The 20,643-nt window shown below is 40.7% G+C and overlaps 1 protein-coding gene across 3 annotated transcripts in view; it reads left to right on the top strand.

The window, feature by feature from the left end:
* The window catches only part of CARMIL1 (capping protein regulator and myosin 1 linker 1), a 306,445-nt gene that overhangs the window by 272,464 nt on the left and 13,338 nt on the right, over positions 1-20,643 (top strand). For all 3 annotated transcript variants that reach the window (XM_069563603.1, XM_069563602.1, XM_069563601.1), the window contains exons 30-33: positions 4,809-4,875; positions 5,105-5,301; positions 13,647-13,759; positions 19,073-19,508. In XM_069563603.1, coding sequence (XP_069419704.1) covers positions 4,809-4,875; positions 5,105-5,301; positions 13,647-13,759; positions 19,073-19,508 — 813 coding nt within the window. The remainder of the gene's footprint in view (positions 1-4,808; positions 4,876-5,104; positions 5,302-13,646; positions 13,760-19,072; positions 19,509-20,643) is intronic.

Here is a 20,643-nt window from a genome sequence, read left to right as displayed (position 1 = left end):
GTGTTTTGTTACATTTTTAAAAATTCTTTTATAAAATTTCAGAATGCTAAGATGCCCTAATGACTGTTAGTAATGATGACCAATGAGGTTTTAAAATTGTTTGAGAGAGTTAATGTGAAATGTAAAGTGACCTAAATTCACACTAAGGTATAAGGTACTGTCAATGTTAATGACACTTTAGGTAGGTAACTGTGTGAGACCCTGGCATCAGATTCTTGCCTAAAATGCTTTGGTGACTGAGGGAGAGAGAGAACTCAAAGTTGCTGCCTCACAGTGGGCAGGATATAATGACGTAAGGACATCCCCAAAAAGGGAGGTTTTCATGTACCTGAGGGCACACTGTCCCCACCTTGTTGCTGGGACCAGCCCTGCGGCTTAAGAACCAAACCCTGCATGGCGTTTGCTAATGTTCATCCAGCATTCTGTCCACCTTATGCCTTTGGAGAGAAGATGTCTCCATTTCCCAAATGGGATTAATACCTTACAGCGTTGGTAGATGGCATTTTGCACGCGCTTAGCAAGAGGTAATATTTCTAAGACTTTTCTGCAGTTTTCAAGCTGTAATTATGTTATGAAGAGCTTATGAAAAGCTATGCTTATGCAAAGCTAGCCTTACGCTAATGATAGTTTGGCTTCATTCTTGCCTCATTCCTCTGCTATGAAGGCTTTCTGTGTAGCTTTTCTGTGTGTGTATGGTGTCTCTCCCTCCCCCTTGTAATGCTGCTGCTTTATCTCTCTTCCATTCATATTTTTTTCCCTTTCTTTTTGCTGCATGGAGACTCTCTGCTGTACAAGTGTAAGTATTTTTTGGTGGCTCTGCAGATTCTGGCTGTATTAGCTTACACTCTTGTGCTCCATTTGCTTCCGTGCTGCCTGGCTGATCTCCCAGGAGACTGTAGTGTCGTCATCCATCTGTGGATCCTGAATAAAACAGGCAGCAATTTAGAGACAAGATTGGATTTTACAAGATGGTTCAGCTTAGCAAAATAGGCAGTGAATTTAAAAATATTCTCAGGGATGTGCCTGAATGCAAGCAGAGTGTTGATGAAGAGGGTATGAACATTGAAAAGGAGAAAAGTGCTTATTCCATTCATGTTTTTAAAAAATAAGCCATAAGTACTTAGACTTCTAGGGTTTAAATTTCTAATTCTTGTCATATTACTTGTTTCCCAGATTAGTAGAAAATTGCCATCATAATACCTTCTTGTAACAGAAAAATTTTACTGATCTACTTTACAAGTTAAAAAATTTTTCTTTTTAACCTCAAGGTAAAGAGAAGTAATTCAGGATTCTTGAGCTTGGAGTGAGAGTGTTTTTTTTTTTTTTTTTTTTTTTTTTAATTCTTTGCACAAACTTAGTAAAATAAACAGAGAAACTACTCCATCCTATTTTTCTGATGATAGAGACAACTCTCATTAAAAAAAATTAGTATGTCTAAGAATTATGTGTTAAATATGAGCTTAACAGGAAAAATATGTGGTGGTGTTTATAAGGTTCTAACAGTAATCCTTAACTTATAGTAAAAGTGGGTATTGAATTACATGGAGAATAGGTATAAATCCATTATAAAAACTGGATCAAATGAGTAAGATTTTCAAGCAATATAGGTATTGTGCGGCCTTTTTTTAGATGCTTTGAGAATAGAGCCATTCATTTCATTCACTGTATGCCACGATGGGGATTTATTGATATTTATGATGTCAGAATAACTCTATGTTTAGAGTCTTCCTTCTAAATTACACTGAAAGGGTTTAACACATTGTTCCTCATATTTCCTGCAGATTTGAACACTGAACATTGCTTATTACTCTTAAAATTCACTTTTAAAAAGACAAAGTAATTTTGTCTGGGCCTAAAGTAATGGTTGGCAGTGTTAATCATAAATTGATTTGTGAAGGGTCCATTTGGCATATATACCTCTTCCGCTTCCACTGTTGATCCCCTTTATTTGTTGGGCACTTTGTGATTTCTCTGATCAGAAAATACTTAGGCACTGATAAATGTCCAGGAACAGTAAATGAGGACTAAGAAATAGTTTGAGAAAAGTAGCCCTTTTATTTTGGTCCAAAAACAGAAGAGAGTAAGTGTAAATCTGGATGGTAAAACCAGATTTTTTTTTTTCCAGGATTCAATTCATCTAACCAACAGGTGTGAGGAGGAGGAGGCAAGGGTGCATAAAACCATGTTTCTGGAGAAACATACAATATGTGTTCCTAAATGTACGCTTAGGTGGATGATTATAGCGCATTCTTATATTCCTCTTGTTTTAGTTTATATGTAATAGAACCATAGGAATAAGCCAGTAAGATTCAGCAAGTCCATATTGTCCATTAAATTGTTAAGGAAGAAACGATTACAAAGAAAAGAAAGAAAAATATATAGAAATAAAATTCCTTTTTTTTCTTGTTATACTTAAACCCATATTTATTCTTTCTTGTGAAAGAAAGAGATGGTAAGAGTTCATCCATCAGAAGAAATGTATAAAATCAGGTTGTATTCTTAACACCAATTGTAGAAACCAGCCTGATTGCAAGCCCTGCAAATTTTAGCAAAAGGTCATCAGCCTTGTCCAAACATGGCAGAAATTTAGAACTCACAAATGTGTCAAATATAAAGAATTTTATGCGAAATGCAATGGAAGTTATATTCTCTTGTAAAGAGCATATGAAATAAAGCAATGAAAATGCATTAGAATGCATGCTTCTGATATTCAAATTTCATAGCCTAGGTTTTGAGGCATTACAAAGCTAGACCAAGAAAGGCAAACTGGTTCCTTTGATTAATGGCAACCATCAGACGTCCTGATGATGATTTTGTATATTTCTCAATATGTCTGTAAAATTAGATTGAGTTGAATGGCCATTAATAGTTAGGCATCAGTTTCTAAATGAGTTTCTATCTTTGCTATCTATTATATATATGTACTCTTATATGTAATTCCATATTTCTTGTATATATTTAAAAATTATGATTATTTGAAATGTAATTATTATGTTTTGCATGTATTTGGTATTCATTATAAAAGCAAAATGGGGAAACTTGATCCAGATTATTTTTGCCCACAAATTCTCTTCTAAATCTAATCAAGAGTCAGAGAAAAATATTGGAAGACATCTCCATGCTATGCCTTTTTAAAGTACTTTCCTATTTATCTGTGACTATGTAAGTGAATTGGCTGGAAATTATATCCCAATCTACTTCTTGATCCTTCTGCCTATGAAGGTTGTGCACACAGTGGATAGAATACTAAAGAAGTTTTCATGACTACAGCATGTATTTTGGTAGTTTGTGTCTCCTTCAGAATTATTTACAGAGATTTCACTTAAGAATAGACTAGTGAGGCTTCCTTCAGCCCACTGCAAGGTGAGTTTTGGAGAGAACTACCTTGAAACTGGATTCCTTTCCAGTTGCATTAGATTGGTTGTATTTCTATTGAACCTGTAAAGCCCATGTTTTATAAAAAGATATTCTTCTGATTGTCTGCCTTTAAAAAAGAAAAAAAAAAACCTCTTGAAAGAACCAAATCTGCTAGTTTCATTGTATATTTCAGGAAGACCAGTCTAGATTTAAATTCTATTGCTCATCATGTTTTAATCTCCCTTTTCTCTCAAGTAATAAGTAATAACAAAAGTTTTATTATTAAAACTGGCATAGAATCGTCAAAGCTGTAAAGCTCTTTGCTTTAAAGATCAACAAGAAAATTTATTCTTTGAACTGAAGAAAGGTTATCAACCTTGTGGACTTTTTTTTTTTTTTTTTTTTTGAGAAAGCTTTAGATGACAGCCTACTAAGTGAAATGAAAGTCTACAAACTAAGTTCTTTCAGTTACGTTATCTCTCAGTTTTCACCAATGCTAGTTTCTAGTATCAAACATTTAACATTCCTAAAAGCCATCCATTTGTATACTGATAACAAGTGGTGAGGTAGGAGGGATGCTGGGCCGACTTTTATAGCTGACTCTGTCCCTGGCCCTGCTCCTGTTCACTTGAATGGTGTCCTTTATCATCTCTGTGACTCAGTTTCTTCATTAGAATTTGTTTGTGGAGGTGATGACAAAGGTCCCTTCCAGCTTTGACAGGAGTGATTCTGTTGAGAGAGATGCTGATGTCTTCCTTGGATTTGACTTTACACAATCAACAGTTAACACCAATGCTGGAAAAAAGGCTCTTAAGAAATTTCAGCCATGGTTTGGGTTTTAGTCTCTCTTTTTTAAAGAACAAACAGGATCGAAGATGAGAAGTGACAGCAGATGCAGACATGGCAACTTGCTTTGGTCTTTATGGTCTTTTCCCATAATATAAAGGTCAAATTTTTTGTGGTAGAAATGTGAAACAAAGCAGTTAAATAACTTAAATCATTAAAATGCAGAGTCCAATGTTGCTCATATTGCTGTGATAATGAACAGTGAATGATCATGCTTGCAATTTTTAGCAACTGATTTTTTATAGTCTTTCCTTCTTATTCGTTGTATCCGTTTTAACATCCTCATGTGAAGCTGGGAGTTGAATTTATACTGTTCATTGTTCTTTTTAGTGATAAAAATAGCATTTAACTGATTAGGCCTGGGGGAAATAAGTGGGCTGTATATCATTTGAGAAAATGACAAACATTTAGAAATGTCTCAGCTTAGTCTTTGTAGTCAGGTTGTCAGAGGTCACCAGCCATCCTCTAAAAAAGTAAAATGCTGAGCTTAAGACGATTGGTCCCTAATATTACTACCCCGCCCTATACCTGCCAGATGTTTCTAAAGTTTGGAGGTCAGGTTTTATGGGAAAACTCTCTAAGTACTTTCTTTATTTTATTGGTAGATGACTCCTAAATCCAAAAGGAAGACTATCCACAGCCGAATGCTGCGGCCTGTTTCCAGGGCTTTTGGTGAGTATTCCATTTTGTCAGTCATTTTCTTATAACTATGAGACACCCTCAACAAGGACCTTGGACCACTTCTGGGATTCTCTGGGATTCAGGGATGCTCTAAGTTAAGAGGGTTAAGTGATTTGTGAATGGGTGTTTGCTATTCCCTGATAGACTTAAAATTACTTTTAGCAAATTTTTATCCATCTCCATGCAGTAATCTTCAGCCTGGGGCTTTGCTTTCTTTTAGAAATGGAATTTGATCTAGATAAAGCCCTAGAAGAAGTGCCCATTCATATCGAAGACCCGCCTTTTCCATCCATCAGACAAGAGAAGCGGAGCTCAGGGTTTATCTCTGACTTGCCCTCCGAGGAAGGAAGGAAGCTGGAGCACTTTACCAAGTTAAGACCAAAACGGGCTAAGAAGCAGCAGTCCACACACCCAGCGGTAGGTGGCCTGGTGGCCCCTCACTGTCCTCCTCCAGGGAAAACTGCAGAGCCTTATAAAAGTACCTTGTATACGTGAAAGTAGTTAAGGAGATTAGAACCTCTACGTATGTGTGAGATTCATGCAAAATATCTCACTTGGTGCTCAACACTTTCATAAAAGAGAATGCTGGAAAGTTTTCAACCCTTTGGAACAAAGTTGCCCCCTTGAAATCTTTATGAAAATATCAATCATGTGGGTATGATAAACAGGCTACTCTATAGAGTTATATAGTGTATGGGTATAAAAATATGGAAAATAAGTACTGAAGAATTGATTTGTGATTAAAAATTGCTTGTGTTAGATTTTGGAGGGCCCCCATATACTCCCCCACCTCCGTGTTCTGACCTGCTCTGGCCCCCTGGCTTTTGATAACCCACAGACTGGGAGGTGGAGAAGACACCTTACCGGGAGGACCATGCAAATGGTGTACCTCTCAACACCTTGCTCTTTACTCAGGGGAAGATGGAATTGTTTGTGCTAATGAGGCTTAATGCAATTGATCCCATGTCTCTCTGGTTAGTCTTTTCTCTCTGTGCCGGTGGTATTTCTTCCTCACTTTGCCATCACTCTATACCCCACCAAAGTCTGCATTCTGTACCTCTCCACCCTCAAACTGCCCTGCTAAAGGTCACTCTTGACCTAACCCTGTGGACACTTGGCAGCTGTCAGCGTGCTTGACATGGCAGCAGTTACTTGACCTGGAAATCTCCATCCTTCAGGGCCTCTGAGCATCACTCTCTTTTCTATTCACCTCTCCAGTGATGCCTTTGCTGCTTCCCTCTGCCTAGCCTGTGAGCGTATTATTTGTCTGGGTGATGCCATCTGAACCCATGGCTTCGGTCTCCCTGTTGTTGACTCCTGCCCCCTCTGCTGAACTCTAGCTTCAGATACTCACCTGCCTCCTGAACTTGAATGTCCCAGAACAACTCACGTTCAACAAACTCAAAACTAGGAGCCTTTCTCTATGAACCTGCCCTGGTCCACAAGGAGCATCACTGGTGAAAAGCTAGAAACCTGGATATGATCCTGACCACCATCTCCCTGCCGTCAGCCCCACCTGCTCCTCCCCTTCCTCCTCGTCATCCCTGTAGCCCTCGCTCACATCCTGTGTTTCAAGCCTCTGGTGATACAGCCTTTTGGTCATGGCTTCCTCTCTCCCCACTCCCTCATCCCCCCACCCTTAGCTCCTGGATGGATAACTACTCATCCTGCAGACCTCCAATGAGACACGACTTCTTCCAGGAAGCCCTCCCTGTCTCCATCTCTGTACCTGCACACAGATGGGGGTGTGCGACTCTGCAGAAGGCTGTTCTCATACGCTGGCTGTGCACAGTGCACAGCGTGAGCAACCCGCCATGGCAGCCCCGCTCCCCCAGTGCCTGACGCTTCTACCCTGTTCCAGCCCGTGCTGTACAGTGTTTCCTAAGCATGGCCCCCTCCTCGTGTGTAAGCTCCATGTGGGAAGCGTGTGGTTTATCATCTATAGTCGTGTGTCGAGCACTTAGCATGAGTTTAGAACATAGCAGGCATTCAGTACTCATTGGATGACAGGTGGATGACTGGAGTCGTAAATGGAGAAAAGTCACAACCAGTTATCCGAGTGGTCAGGCATTTGCTCATACCAGATCCTGGGTGCTCATATTTGGTTGCTCTCTAATTTGATTCTGAATAGCCTGACATGGTTTCAGAAAAACAAATTTTAGTCAATTGTTTTCTTTCCCAATGTACTTCTTAGTGCACTTTTACATATTCTTTGAGGAATAAACTACTGTCTCTCTCTCTTTTTTTAAATAAGGGAAAAGCCTTTTCAGATAGGGAAAGGATACACCGCCCACGCCACATTCTACTTGGTTATGGAATAAATGGTTCCTCTGGCTCTTTCCTTGTGGAGAGTCATTAGCGGTATAACATATATGTGACATAAGGGTTAACTTTCCCCGTAAGTCGGTGACCCTGGGAAAGAGAATGATTTTTTCTTTTAGTCATTTGAGAAATGAGAAAGAGGGAAGGGAAGAAAGCGGTGGCAGAGTTTTGGTGGAGGAATGTACTCAGGTCTATTCTAGAGAGATCTTGACTTTGTCCACAGGAAAGCTAGGATTTATAGGGTCAGCACACCCCAGGGTGCTCCATGCTAGGGATGCTAGCACAGGGTGTGTTGTCCTTGGATAACGGATTATGGTCCTGGGTCTGAACAGATCTCACTTCTTCCCAGAGGCTTAGTGAGTGTACACAGTTTGCTCTCCCTTGGATGCACAGAGTTTGCAGTTTTCAAAGTGCTTTCACATTGAACTCTGTGAAGCTGCCACACAGGCCCCACCACCTGCATTTTCCAGTGGAGGGTGAGAAGGTTGCAGCATTTAGCAGCAGCAGTCATTTAATATTAGTGTTGTTTTGGTTTTGTTTCGACAAACTGGGTAGCCCCAGCCCACCCTAAGTCAATCTTAGCTTTTCTAGAGTTTGTCCTTGATGCCTAATGCCCCAGTGGGCTTTTCTGGGTATCAGAATTCTCAAAGCCCAAGTATGGAGGCTGTTCTTAATTTGAACATGTCTAATTCTGAATGTGTAGGTTTTTTCCTCCTACACTGGTTAATTCTTCAGCTCTCTGGACACAACTGGCTGTCTACAGTTCAGTTTAATTCTGACTCCTCAAGTGAAGGGCTCGGGGGTACACTCACTTCAGATACCAGTCCCAGGTCGTCTCCTGTACTTCTGACTGTAACTTCATGGGGGGTTTCCATGCTCCCTTCTTTTGCTTAGATAATTTGCTAGAATGGCTCACAGAACTCAAGAGGAGATTTTGCCTACTATTACTGGTTTATTATAGAGGATACTGTCAACTGAAATGAAAACACACAGGGTGAGACCTGTGAGTTTCAGTTCTCTTTGGAGTCTTGCTGAGGACTATAGCCTGGGGACAGCCTCTCAGAAAACTGCTCATAGAGCTGGCGGAGGTCAGTAGCAGTAGAAGGTTGCTGCTGGTCATGAGGTGCAGATATCTTAATGATTTCAGTACTTTTCTAAGTACAGGAAGATGCATGAAATTAGGTTGAGAAAATTTTCTCTCGAAAATATTGAACTGTCTGAAGTCCTATTCTGCCAGTTTTCCCAAATCACAGAGAGCCTCATTCCTGACCTGCACCCTGAACTCCTTTCAGGGTGTGTTGAAGGGCAGTGACTGCAGTGACTAATGGCTTAATTCCTATAGAACCACAGGGCCAGAAACAATCTTAGTTGGCAGTTGTTGCCCATACTGACTAATGGGATGTAAATCAGAGATTCCCACGATCCTTTTTGGGTATGATTAATTTGTTATAGCAGTTAACATACACATTACATACTGAATTACCCATTTATTATAAAAGGATGTAACTCAAGAACAGCAGGCTTAGGGAGAGATGTCGAGGAGGGGCTCAGCGCTTCCATGCCCTCTCCAGCACGTCACCTTCCCTGCATCTCCACATGTTCACCCACCCAGCAGCTCTCCCAACCTTGTCCTTCAGGGGATTTAAGGGAGACTTCATTATTCAGTCATAATTGACTAAATCACTGGTCATTGACAATGATTAAACTTCCGGACCTTCTCAGCTCCCTAAAGTTCAGGGACTGGGACTGAAAGTTCAACCCTCTAATCACGCGGTTGGGTCTCCTGGATATCAACCCCTATCTTTAGGTGGTTCCAAAGTCACTTCATTAATGTAATCAAAACACCTTTATGGCTCTCATCAGGAAATTCCAAGGGTGTAAGAGGTCTGGCCAGAAATAGGGATGAAGATGAAGTGTGTATTTCTTGTTATAGATCACTACATCACAACTATCTTCATAAAGTTAGTTGAGGACCTTTCTGCTTTTTCTCCTCTCCTGTTTTCTGGAGCAGAGTTTGCATGTCATACAGATTTTCTGTTCCTCTCCTAGAAAGCCACCTGGGCCTGCCTGACGTGTTATGTGTGCACGTAAGGCTCATAGGTGGATTTTCCTTTTAAACTAGGGATTTGATTTCTTTTGTTACAGATCTGTTGACAAAAAAATTAATCAGCAGTCAATCTAAGAAAGAAGTGGAAAATTTTATCTGCAGTAACCTGAGGATTATAACCTGGGAGACAGACAGACAGTCTTTCAGGACTGTCCTGCCGTTAGAGGTCAGAATACAGTTACCGAAGTTTTTGAGACAAAGGGTTATATGTCAGGTGATGTACTGATAGTTCACACAATCCAGGCCTGCATGTGCAAAGTGAGAAGTGGGACATCCTGATCCCTTACAAGATTATCTCCTAAGTAGGTCTGATTAAGGTAGATTCATAATACACTCTGGAGGGGAGAGAGAAGGTCCAGATGGGCAGAGAAAAATTTTATGTTTAAATTTTTCTTGCCTTACCATAATATATGAATTTTATTTCATCAGATCTATTCAGATTACCTAATTCTCCTTGAGACCATTTTGGTAATTTCTATTTTTCTAGGATATTGACCACTTGGTTCATTTAGTTGTTTCTAGAATTCTTACGAGATTTTAATCTCTTTTCTGTATCAATAGCTCTGTCCCAATTTATTTCATTTCTAATATATTTTAATGCGTCTATCCTAATTTTGCAAGATCTCATTTACTAAAAGTGAAAGTGATAGTCACTCAGTCATGTCCAACTCTTTGTGACCCATGGAATTCTCCAGGCAAGAATATTGGAATGGGTTGCCATTCGCTTCTTCAGGGATCTTCCTGACTCAGGGCTTGAACCCTGGTCTCCTACATTACAGGCAGATTCCCTACCATCTAGGAGTCTTTTTCAAAGAATCAGCTTTACTAGTCCTCTCAAGTGCATTAATTTTTGTTTTTGTTTTTTTAATTATATTTGTTTTACTTCCTTTTACCCCTTTTCCTGGCTTGATTGCTTGGCTCTTTTCATGTTTCTTACTGCCTAATACATGCATATAAGATTTCATGATTATTCAGCTCACTAATTAGCACTCGTTGGGTTTTTTGTTCAGAGTCACTAATGTACCTAATTGTTCTTGCTTCCTGCCTATCTCCCTCCATCCGGCCTGTGGAGACATTAGGAGAGATCTGACAGCTGCCTTGTCAAAATCCAGGCGCATCTCCTCCGGTGTTGCCCTGGTGCATTCATCTTAATAATCCCAGCAAAGGAAGAACAGAGGGTGGTCTGAATTGTCTTTAGTCTTCATAATCACCGGCTTATCTTCAAAGCAGTCACAAGTTATCCTTGTAACATTTACTTATATATACACAGGCGATGAGAATCTGCCCTCTTTCTTTCTCAGACACCAACAACAACCACTTGTGATTTTATTTGCAAAATCCTTCCTCTGAGCACAGATGCAGTGGGTTCCAGCCAGCGCAGGGGTAAGGTTTTCTGTACTCCCTTCGCACCAGCTCCGCTCCCCTTTTTAGTAGGAAATTTATAATCCTTGACAGAAAAGACCAAAATCAAGTGGAATTTTGAGAACTTCTGATGTCTGAATGTCCTTTCCTTTCATTCTGCTGGAAACTGAGCTAAAGCCACATGCGTGTTTGGCCTTGAACTCCTCTGATGAGCCGCCTGTCATTTCAGTCCTCAGTGTTCCTGCTGCTCTTCTTACAGGCTGCTGACACCTCTCACTTTCAACGGGTGCATTTTCAGCTGCATCTTGCTCAAGGTCTCCCAGTGATACTGGACTTCTCAATCTCTCTACTCCTAGTCTCTTTATTTCTAAAATGATAGAGTTCGACCTGGGGTCTCTAAGGTTCTGTAAAAACTGGCTGGTCCTGCAAGATGGGAAAGCAGACTGCTTGTTGAGCTCAGCCTGCCTCCATCTCTGAAACCTGTTGATTGTTCATGTCCCCAGAGACCTTCTGTGCTAGCTGTGAATTGTTTCAAAGCAGGAAAAAAGAAAAGGGCTGAAAGGAGAAATTATGCTTGTAAAAAAACTGTTTTTCCCCCTCAAAATGGGAAGAGGAATTTGAGAGGCAGCCTCGGAGGGGGAAGTGAGGGTGCCATGGAAGGATGCCCTGGGTTACGAGCATGTATTCTGGGGTTGCGCCCTTGCCATCCCTCAGTCGGGTGACCTAAGCAGGAGCCCCTCACACTCTGAGCCATGGTTTGATCTGGGACTAACCACAACTCAGGATAAGACTATCTTTCCTTTTCGGTTCAAAGGGTAGGTATAAAGATAACAGTAAATGATCAGGCACTGTACAAACTTAGGGGCGATTATTACTGTAGAAATTCCAGCCTTCTTTTACAAAAGGAAAAGTTATATCCAAGCTAGTTCTGTGCTACTTTGACTTTTGTAATCAAAACAGAAGTTATTCAATGAGCTGCTTTCCCTCCATAACTGAATTATTAAACTTGGCTGTTTCTCTGCTCTCCTGCAATGCACAGGAAAGCCTGGCTCCACTATAAAGCACCATTCAGATGAAAGGTATAATTGTTTTCACATTTCACAGGGTTCTTGGTCTGTTACCTGTTATCTGCTCACTTTTCAGCATTTCACAACTGTGAACTCAAACACACAGCTCGTTTCCATAATGGACGTTGCCAGTGAATGGAACGGATGGTTGTTTAAAGCTAATCATGGGTCTTTTTTTTTTTAAAACAATGCCTGTGCAGACGAGAGCCAGCTTCCCCTAGAGGCAGCTTGAGACTTGCAAATCAAGATCACAGAGGAGTTTTCCCACTGCTCTGTGGCAAGATATCCAGACCAGATATCACAACCACATGGGAATCTGTCCTGTGCCCAAGAGAATGGGCAAGATGCATGCTCTTTCTCAATGGCCCACAACCTATCTGTGTGAAATAGTAGTATACTTTCGCAGATACAAAACCAAGCATGTTATTGAATTCACTGTGAGTTGTCCATTCAAAGACAAATGCTAGAGTGCTAAATGACTTCTTTATAGCTCCGCATAAGCTTCTGTCCCGAGACCCAAGCTTTAGGCACCTGCGCCTGGATTTCCACAGCACCTCAGACAACACTGCCTGACATCACATGCATCATCTTCTTCCTCAAATCAGATCTTTGAACTATGTTCCCTAGGCTCACGCTGTCATCTACCCAGCCTGGAAACTTCAGCCTCATCTTAGGCAGTGTCCTTTTCTTTCTTTCTTATTTCCCTACTACTTACTCCCACACCTTCCTCCAGATTAGACTAAACAATCACAGAAGTCTTTCACTGTGTTCTTGAATAGGATTTATTCTATTCTCCAATATATCCTTCTCCAATATATCGCCTTTTCCAATGTAGCCTTCATGTTGCTCCAGAATTATCTGACCAAAACAGGTTGGGTCGTGACACTTCTTCAGGGCTCCCTCTCACCTGCAAAATAAATTTCACACTCTTTAACATAGGATTCAAGGCTGTTCACGGTCAGACCTTGTATTATTAGTTGGAAAGTATTCATTTATGAATGAGAGATATGAGAGATGCTGAACTGGAAATGACTTAAGCCATGAGAAATACTTATTTTCTCACTTAACAAGAGATCGAAAAGTCTCAGGGTCCGGGACGGGTTTATTCAGCACAGCATAGGCATAGCTTCCACTGTTTTGCTCTGTCATCCTCAGCATGGTGGGTTTTATCCTCAGGCTCAATTCCTCTTGAACTGCAGATGATTAGCATGGCTCAGACATCACATCCTCTCTCTCATAACCGTGTAGAAAAAAATACATCCCTTCTTCTGCAGGAAAGCCTGCCCATGAACCCCCTTATATCTCACTGGCCAGAAGTATATCGCAAGGAGATAGAAGTACTGTTTAAGTATTCACGTCTTGAAATCAGAGTTCTTTCAGTAAGAAAGAAAGGAAGCAAGTGTGTGTGTGGCGGGGGTTGGGGGTGGGGGGTGGGGAGCAGGGGTAAGGGTGCGTTTGGAGTGGCCACTTTTAGTATCTGCTAGGGTTTACACTCAGCAGTTAACTCTATCTATAAGCCTCATGCCCCTGGTCACTGGAATTATTACTGGTCTCAAAACATAGTGTCATTTTTTTCATGCATTCTCCTGCCTTACCAATATGCCCACAATGCCTTCCTGTGCTTCAAGAACACACGACTCTTCACAGCCTGTTAGGTTCCAAGCTGCTTCCAAGACAGCACTTACTCAGCCTCAGGCCTTCAGCAGGTTTTGTGTTCATAGCGCATTTCTCACTTTGGTTTCTTTCTACCCTTGTTTCTACATTTGACTTCTACTCTGGGAGACTGTAGGGCCCTATTTCCATCAGCTGTGTCCTTGCCGTGGCCTTTATCACAGTGTCTTAAATCTAGTGATGCATATTGAATGTAAATTAATAAATTAATGTCACACCTGTTTGGTTTGCAGGGCTGTGCTACCAGCATAGTCTCCCAAGATGGTGAGCAGAACGGTCTTATGGGGAGAGTGGATGAAGGTGTAGATGAATTTTTCACCAAGAAGGTGACCAAAATGGATTCCAAGTGAGTTCAGAGTCATTTCACTAATCACACCATTTAATTCACATTTAAATGACTAACAGTTATAATTTTAAACTTAGTATGTACTAAGGCTCTTATTTCATAAGTATATAAGATAGACACATTTGACAGAGGATTTACTTTTCTGGTGGTTTGCAAGACCACCATCAATTGGGAACTTGTTAGGAACATGAATTCTCAAACCTGTACCCCAGACCTACTGAATCAGAAACTAGAGGTGGCAACCTGTGTTTTAATAAGTCCTCCAGGGTATACTGAGGCACACTCAAGTTGAAGATCCACTGTAGTATCTAAATCAGATCACAAAATGTATCTCCCCAAGGTTTTTTTTTTTTTTTTAGGGCTTTATTACATTCATCTGGATGTATCTCAGACAATGAGATACATTTGACAGGCTGAAATGACTAACAGTGGACCCTTGAACAATGCAGGTTTGAATGGCTTGGGTCCACTTATTTGTGGATGTTTTTCAATAGTAGATACTTCGGTACTACACAGGCCCTGGCTGGTTGCATCTGTGGATATGGACAAACTCGGATACTGAGGATGGACTGTGAATTAACTTCCTCATTATTCAGAGGTCAACTGTATTTTTAAATTCCCCGTGTTTATAATTTGATATGTCTGGGAGCACACATCATTTATTGCTAAGTAGCACAGCTTTACCAGAGTCAGAATGATAACAGAATTAGTAAAGAGTCTTCAGATTTAGCCTCTGAAAAGTTCTGTCTGAATTTTCTTATTACCAAGATGGAGTTTCCTTAGATGTCAACTCAGTGGTATTTTTATTAACAGCTTAACTTGAAACACTCTAGTCTTTAAGCATGACTTGTACCAAGTTGTTTAATCTCCAACTAAATGCAAATCCATTCCCAAGTACATTCTGAATAAGGATTTGTGTTGGTGAAGTGTTCTTCACTTTGAGATATCAAATCCAGGAACTAATTTAAACCATCCTGATAAGTGGAGGGTGGGCAGGCCGGGCACAGGGAAGGAAAACTGGTCCATTCTATAGATTGATGTGCCTTATCTTGCCTTTGCAGGATGGCAAGGTGGGAGCAAGTTAAATTTTTATATCCATAACAGTATAACTTACTGAATGTTATAAGCTTTAGGACCCAATTATTTATCTCCTTTGACACTGGCCTTGAAGCTTACCATACTGGGGAAAATTCTATTCTCTCCTTCAAGATCCAATGTAAATATCATTTATTATTTGAAGCTTTTCCCTGCCTCATTTCCTCTCCTCCCCAATTAACAACCCTTTGTCTATTGCTGACTTGACACTTTTTTTCTTTTCATCTTCTGCATACATCTGTTAGAGCAACATAACCCCTGAGTTTTGTTTGTTTGTTTTTTCTTTTTTACATTGTGGGGAATGGATGAACATAGTCTAAATGCAAAAAGTTCAGGAAGTACCAACATAAACTGAGCCAAATGGGGAAATCCTGCTTAATGATTTGTTTTCAAATCTTTTCTTCCTGTAGAATACTGTCCTTCACAAACAAATGCCTGGGTCTGATTTCTCATTATAACTTTGTGTCTGACATAGTCTGTAATGTATAATCTACCCTCAGTCACTCTTGGTTGAATGAATCAAGACAGTCTTGGCCTGTATCCAATACTATAGGCTCTCCTTGTCCCAAACTTTTGATGTTGAATTAGTGGAGCGGTCTGTGCACATTCAATCCGGATTGTACATGTCGTCACTGCCAGGGGGACATCCTCTGCCCTTAAAGTCACCTCCTCCTCTAATAAGCCCAGGGAAAGTTGGGCAAACTTTATAAGGTGTAAAACCCTTAGAAGATACTGCTTTAGGATTCTCCTCATGTTCTAGTACGCAAATAGAACTGGTGCATCAATTTTCATCAAATAATAATGGAATCTACTAGAAGCTGTGATTTCATTTCTTTTTGTTACATGAAAACAGATTGTTGTCAGTTTGCTATGTAGAGGTCCAGGCATAGGTCAAACCATCAAGTAGTAAGAAGGAAGTTTGAAAATCGAAGTTCCACGTGCTCCTCGTAGTTTAAAATGTCAGAGGTGTTTTATAAAAAAGAAATTTAAAACAGACCTTGTTTCTTTCCCTATTCCGCAGAGGCAGTTAATCCCTATTCTTTTAGCTGTTTATTTTTGTTTCCATATTTCATAATAACTTTGTTGTTGTTGCTATTTATTTTTCAGTTTTAAATAGTGACCATAACCAGTGGCTTCTTACTATAGAGGATGATGATGTAGCTCCTAGTCTGACCCTACTGTCCACCAAACGCATGCAGGCAAACACACATACACTTCTTTTTTTTTTTTTTTTTTAGTTTTTTTATTTTTAAAATTTTAAAATCTTTAATTCTTACATGTGTTCCCAAACATGAACCCCCCTCCCACCTCCCTCCCCATAACATCTCTCTGGGTCATCCCCATGCACCAGCCCCAAGCATGCTGCATCCTGCATCAGACATAGACTGGCGATTCAATTCTTACATGATAGTGTACATGTTAGAATGTCATTCTCCCAAATCATCCCACCCTCTCCCTCTCCCTCTGAGTCCAAAAGTCCGTTATACACATCTGTGTCTCTTTCCCTGTCTTGCATACAGGGTCGTCATTGCCATCTTCCTAAATTCCATATATATGTGTTAGTGTACTGTATTGGTGTTTTTCTTTCTGGCTTACTTCACTCTGTATAATCGGCTCCAGTTTCATCCATCTCATCAGAACTGATTCAAATGAATTCTTTTTTACGGCTGAGTAATATTCCATTGTGTATATGTACCACAGCTTTCTTATCCATTCATCTGCCACACATACACTTCTATCTTTTCATCTTTTTCTTACCCTTCCCTGCCTCAACTCTTTGAGATTTTCTCAGTTTTATCTTCCAACCTTGAGTTTTCCATTTCTGCTATCACATTTTTCATCTTAGTTAACTGTGTCATAATTGTTGGCTACATCAGTATTTCATATTTACTTCATTATGAGCATGTAAATGTTCAGAGCTGAGTTATGCAATATGCAGTGATTATATTGCCTTTCCAACTTTTTATTTTCCCTGGAGGTGATAATTGTCCCCTTTTGCATTTGCTTAGTTTTCCGTATACCTGTCACTGACATGCCTTCTAAACCCCTGTGAAGGTATGAATGTTCTCTGTTTCCTCACATCTTCTCAGTTTCATCTTCCTGGGCACGTACTTCACTACTGTCTGACCACCCCAGCCTGGCCTTTAGGTCTGGCCCCCTGCTGTCCTCCTGGGGCCCCACTTCGCCATCTGCCGGGGGTGTCTCCTCACTCATTCCCGTGACTTTCCCGTTCCCTTTGGCCGGGTCATCCTCTTCCTTCCTTCACTCTTATTTTGGGGCAGCACCTCCTCTGGTTACTTGCTGAAGAAGGAAGCACAGGAGGTGAGTTTCTGAAACTCATATGTCTTGCATTTTGGTTAATACTGTGGCAGCTACAGAACTTTAGATCGGAATCCATCTTTCTTTAGAATTTTGAAGACCTGGTCCCCTTATCCTCTCACTTCTAATGTTGCTCTAAGAATCCAGTGTCATCTTGAGTCCTCATCCTTTGTTTGTGGCTTGTTTTTCTGCTTCTCAGAAAGTATTTGGGATCTTCTCTCTGTTCTTAGTACGTTGACATCTTATGATGATATGTTCTGTGTGGGTTTTTTGATCTTGTTTTGTTAAAATCCATGTATTAGGCACTCATGAGCCATTTCAATTTGGAAATTTGTATCTCTTGCTTCTGGAATTTTTCTTGAATTACTTTTCATAATTTCTTTGCTTCCTTTTTCTCTATATTCTTTTACTTAAACTTCTATTATTCAAATTGTGTTTCTTCTTTTAATCTACTAGTTTAAAAAAAAAAACTGCTTCTCTTCTATTTTTTCATCTTTTTCTTACCCCTCCCCACCCCCAACTTTCTGGGAGATTTTCTCAGTCTTATCTTCCAACCTTGAGTTTCCCATTTCCGCTATCAGATTTTTCTATTATTCTTGTTTCATGGAGTTTATCACCCCATATACCTCTTGTATACATGGGGGATACCCAGGGACACTGAGTAACTAACTCTCTGAAATGGCCCACGGCACCACCTTCCATACCATCTTCAGCTAAAGACGGAAGAGAGACAGTTTGGGGATGTTATTGTGAACCAGGTAAACAAGGGCTAAGGTTATTGTGTAGGTTTTAAGTCCTGGCCCTTCTCTGTTGATAAATTTCTAGGGATCTAGTCATCCTGCTTCTCCTGGTATGGAGAGGAATACATCCTTACACATGGTGATTTTCTGTATAAATGTATATTTCTCTGACAGAAGAGAAATTTCCCCTGTGTCTGCTGTTCCTTAAAAATAACCAGCCTAAAATAATCCTATGCCACAAGCATATTATGGGATGGCACATTCTGTTTCCCGTCACCTGAAATGCATTTGCGTCTGGGCCTTCCCAGCTAATACTTCAGGGGTCAGCTTTCCCAGATTTATGAAGTCAGTTTCCACTCCTGTTTTGCCTTCCAAACTATTGTTTTTGCTTTTTCTCCTCTCTGGGGCTTAGGCCTTTTTTCTTTTTTAAAAAAATTCTCCTGCTGGCATTTTCCTGGGGACTCAGAGGAGCTACATGAGTACCTTCCACCTCTAAGTGAAAGGCTCTCATAATACTTCCCATTCAGCCCAAATCATTTACTTTCTCCTCATCCATTTCCCAGGTTTCAGAATGTTCAGAATATTCTGACAAACCTCTCTCAAAGCTCACCAGCTGCTTTTTCATGTCATTGCCTCTTTCCGTGGTATTACATTTCTTTTGGCTTTGAATAGTGCTTTTTATTTTTATAATTTATTTTTACATTTAAGCAAGGATCTGGATCTTGGTTTGAGTTAAGCACTTAGGTTGGGATTTCTGTGGAGGGATTACAGGCACTTAAGGGGAAATCTGGGCCTTTCCAGTACCCTCCAAATTAAATAAGGCAGTCACCTATCTATGCCGTGGGTGGAGCTACCTTTTCTAAAAGCTCTTATGAATGGAGAGGCACTTGACTAGAGCATTTAAACAGAAAAAACTCACCTCTGCTCTCAATAGTCCCAATGATACCTTCGGATTCTCATTCTTAATTTTTATATGCCTCAGTTTCCTCACCTGTGGATATGATGATGATAGTCAACCTTCCAATTTCCAAGTCAACTTTTTAAAATGTTTCAAAATTGTTGCTATATATAAGCAGCCATCTCCTTATTTCTATTTTGAGTGACTCTTGCTGAAGCTTTCATTACAGTAAACCCAACAGGATTTTCTTTTGAATTATAGGCGATGGTCATCGAGGGGCTCAGAGTCCCACGAGCTTAGTGAAGGAGGAGATGAGAAGAAAAAACGCGACTTTCGGAAAACTGGCTTTCTCAATTTAATCAAACCCCGGACCAAACCTGAGCGGTCCTCAACAATCTTGACAGCAGAAGAACTCTCCTCCCCCAAGGCGGGAGTCAGAAGTCCAGCTGTGGATGCCCCCAGGAAGGACACAAAGCCAGCCGAGCACAACGGCAGTGCTGATCGGATGGAGGAGATCAAAACACCTGACTCCTTAGAAGAAAGTCAAAGAGAAGACGTGGGGAAGGTGGACCGGAGTGACAGCAAGGGCAGCCCACAGGGAGGGCGAAGGTACGGGGTCCAGATGATGGGCAGTGGGCTGCTGGCGGAGATGAAAGCCAAGCAGGAGATGAAAGCCAAGGCCGCTTGCTCACTGAAGGTAAGGGAGGGGGGCTCTTTTGACTTGGTTGCCTTTGACATTTTTGTCTCCATGCAGTTTTTATGGGCAAGACAGGTACAGGAAAACAGCCTATGAGTTAAATAAAAAGCCCCAAACAAACGGCTCTTTCCCAAAGGACGCGGAGCACAGACAGGACCTGGCCATGTTTTTCCACCAGCACTAGGGTCACGCGCTCCCGAAGAGCCTCAGCCTTGGAAGGTCGAGCAGTGGCTGAAGGTCCACCTCTCACCTGCTCAGGTGCTCCTGTGCCTGTCACAGAAACACGTGACAGCTGTGCCTAGGACGTGCTCCACTCTGGGGAAAGACCGTTGAATCCAAATGGAGACCCAAGGGTCACTGGAGATAGGAGAACTGACGGAGGCAAATAAAATGATTGAAACCAGATTCTAGTTCTAACCAGGGAGATCTGTTTTTCAGTTATTTTCAGAGTTTATGTCCTTTTCCAAACCTGAAAGTTCCTTGCTAAATTCAAGATTTAAAAGGCAAAGTATTGTTAGAATTAATTGAATATTTGACTATAGAGATATGTTGTGTTGCTATGAAGACATGTTTTATTATTTAAAAACTGCTGAGTATCCCCCAATGCGATGGACATGAGTTTGAGTAGGTTCCGGGAATTGGCAATGGACAGGGAAGCCTCGCATGCTGCAGTCCATGGGGTCACAAAGGGTTGGACATGACTGAGTGACTGAACTGAACTGAGTACCCCCAAATCTGCATTACTTATTTCTGAACCTCTTTAAAAAGTATAAGTTGTGTATTTATTTTTCTTCCCTTTTTTAACATTGATATTTTTCCTGCCCTCAGGAAAAACTCAGGTTTTGGTGTCTGTGCACTATCTTGAGCTCTTTGATGTTAATAAAACTGGGTTCTCCAGCTTTATTTAAAGTATCAGAATAAAACAGTTCATCTTAATGAACTCTTGATTTTCAGAAAGTAAGTGGTTATACCAGGACACAGAGGGCTTGTTTTGTATTACTTCTAAAGATGCTGATTGTTTCATTAAATCCTGCATCCCGCATGATTTTACAGATGTTCACCAGAGTTTTTCCACCAGCACCACCACCGTTCTCTAGCGATTTTCTATTTACAGATCCCTCCTAACTCACTCATT

This window comes from Ovis canadensis, chromosome 20, assembly GCF_042477335.2.
Source record: "Ovis canadensis isolate MfBH-ARS-UI-01 breed Bighorn chromosome 20, ARS-UI_OviCan_v2, whole genome shotgun sequence".
NCBI classification, from domain to species: domain Eukaryota; kingdom Metazoa; phylum Chordata; class Mammalia; order Artiodactyla; family Bovidae; genus Ovis; species Ovis canadensis.
This window is presented reverse-complemented; position numbering and strand designations above follow the sequence as displayed.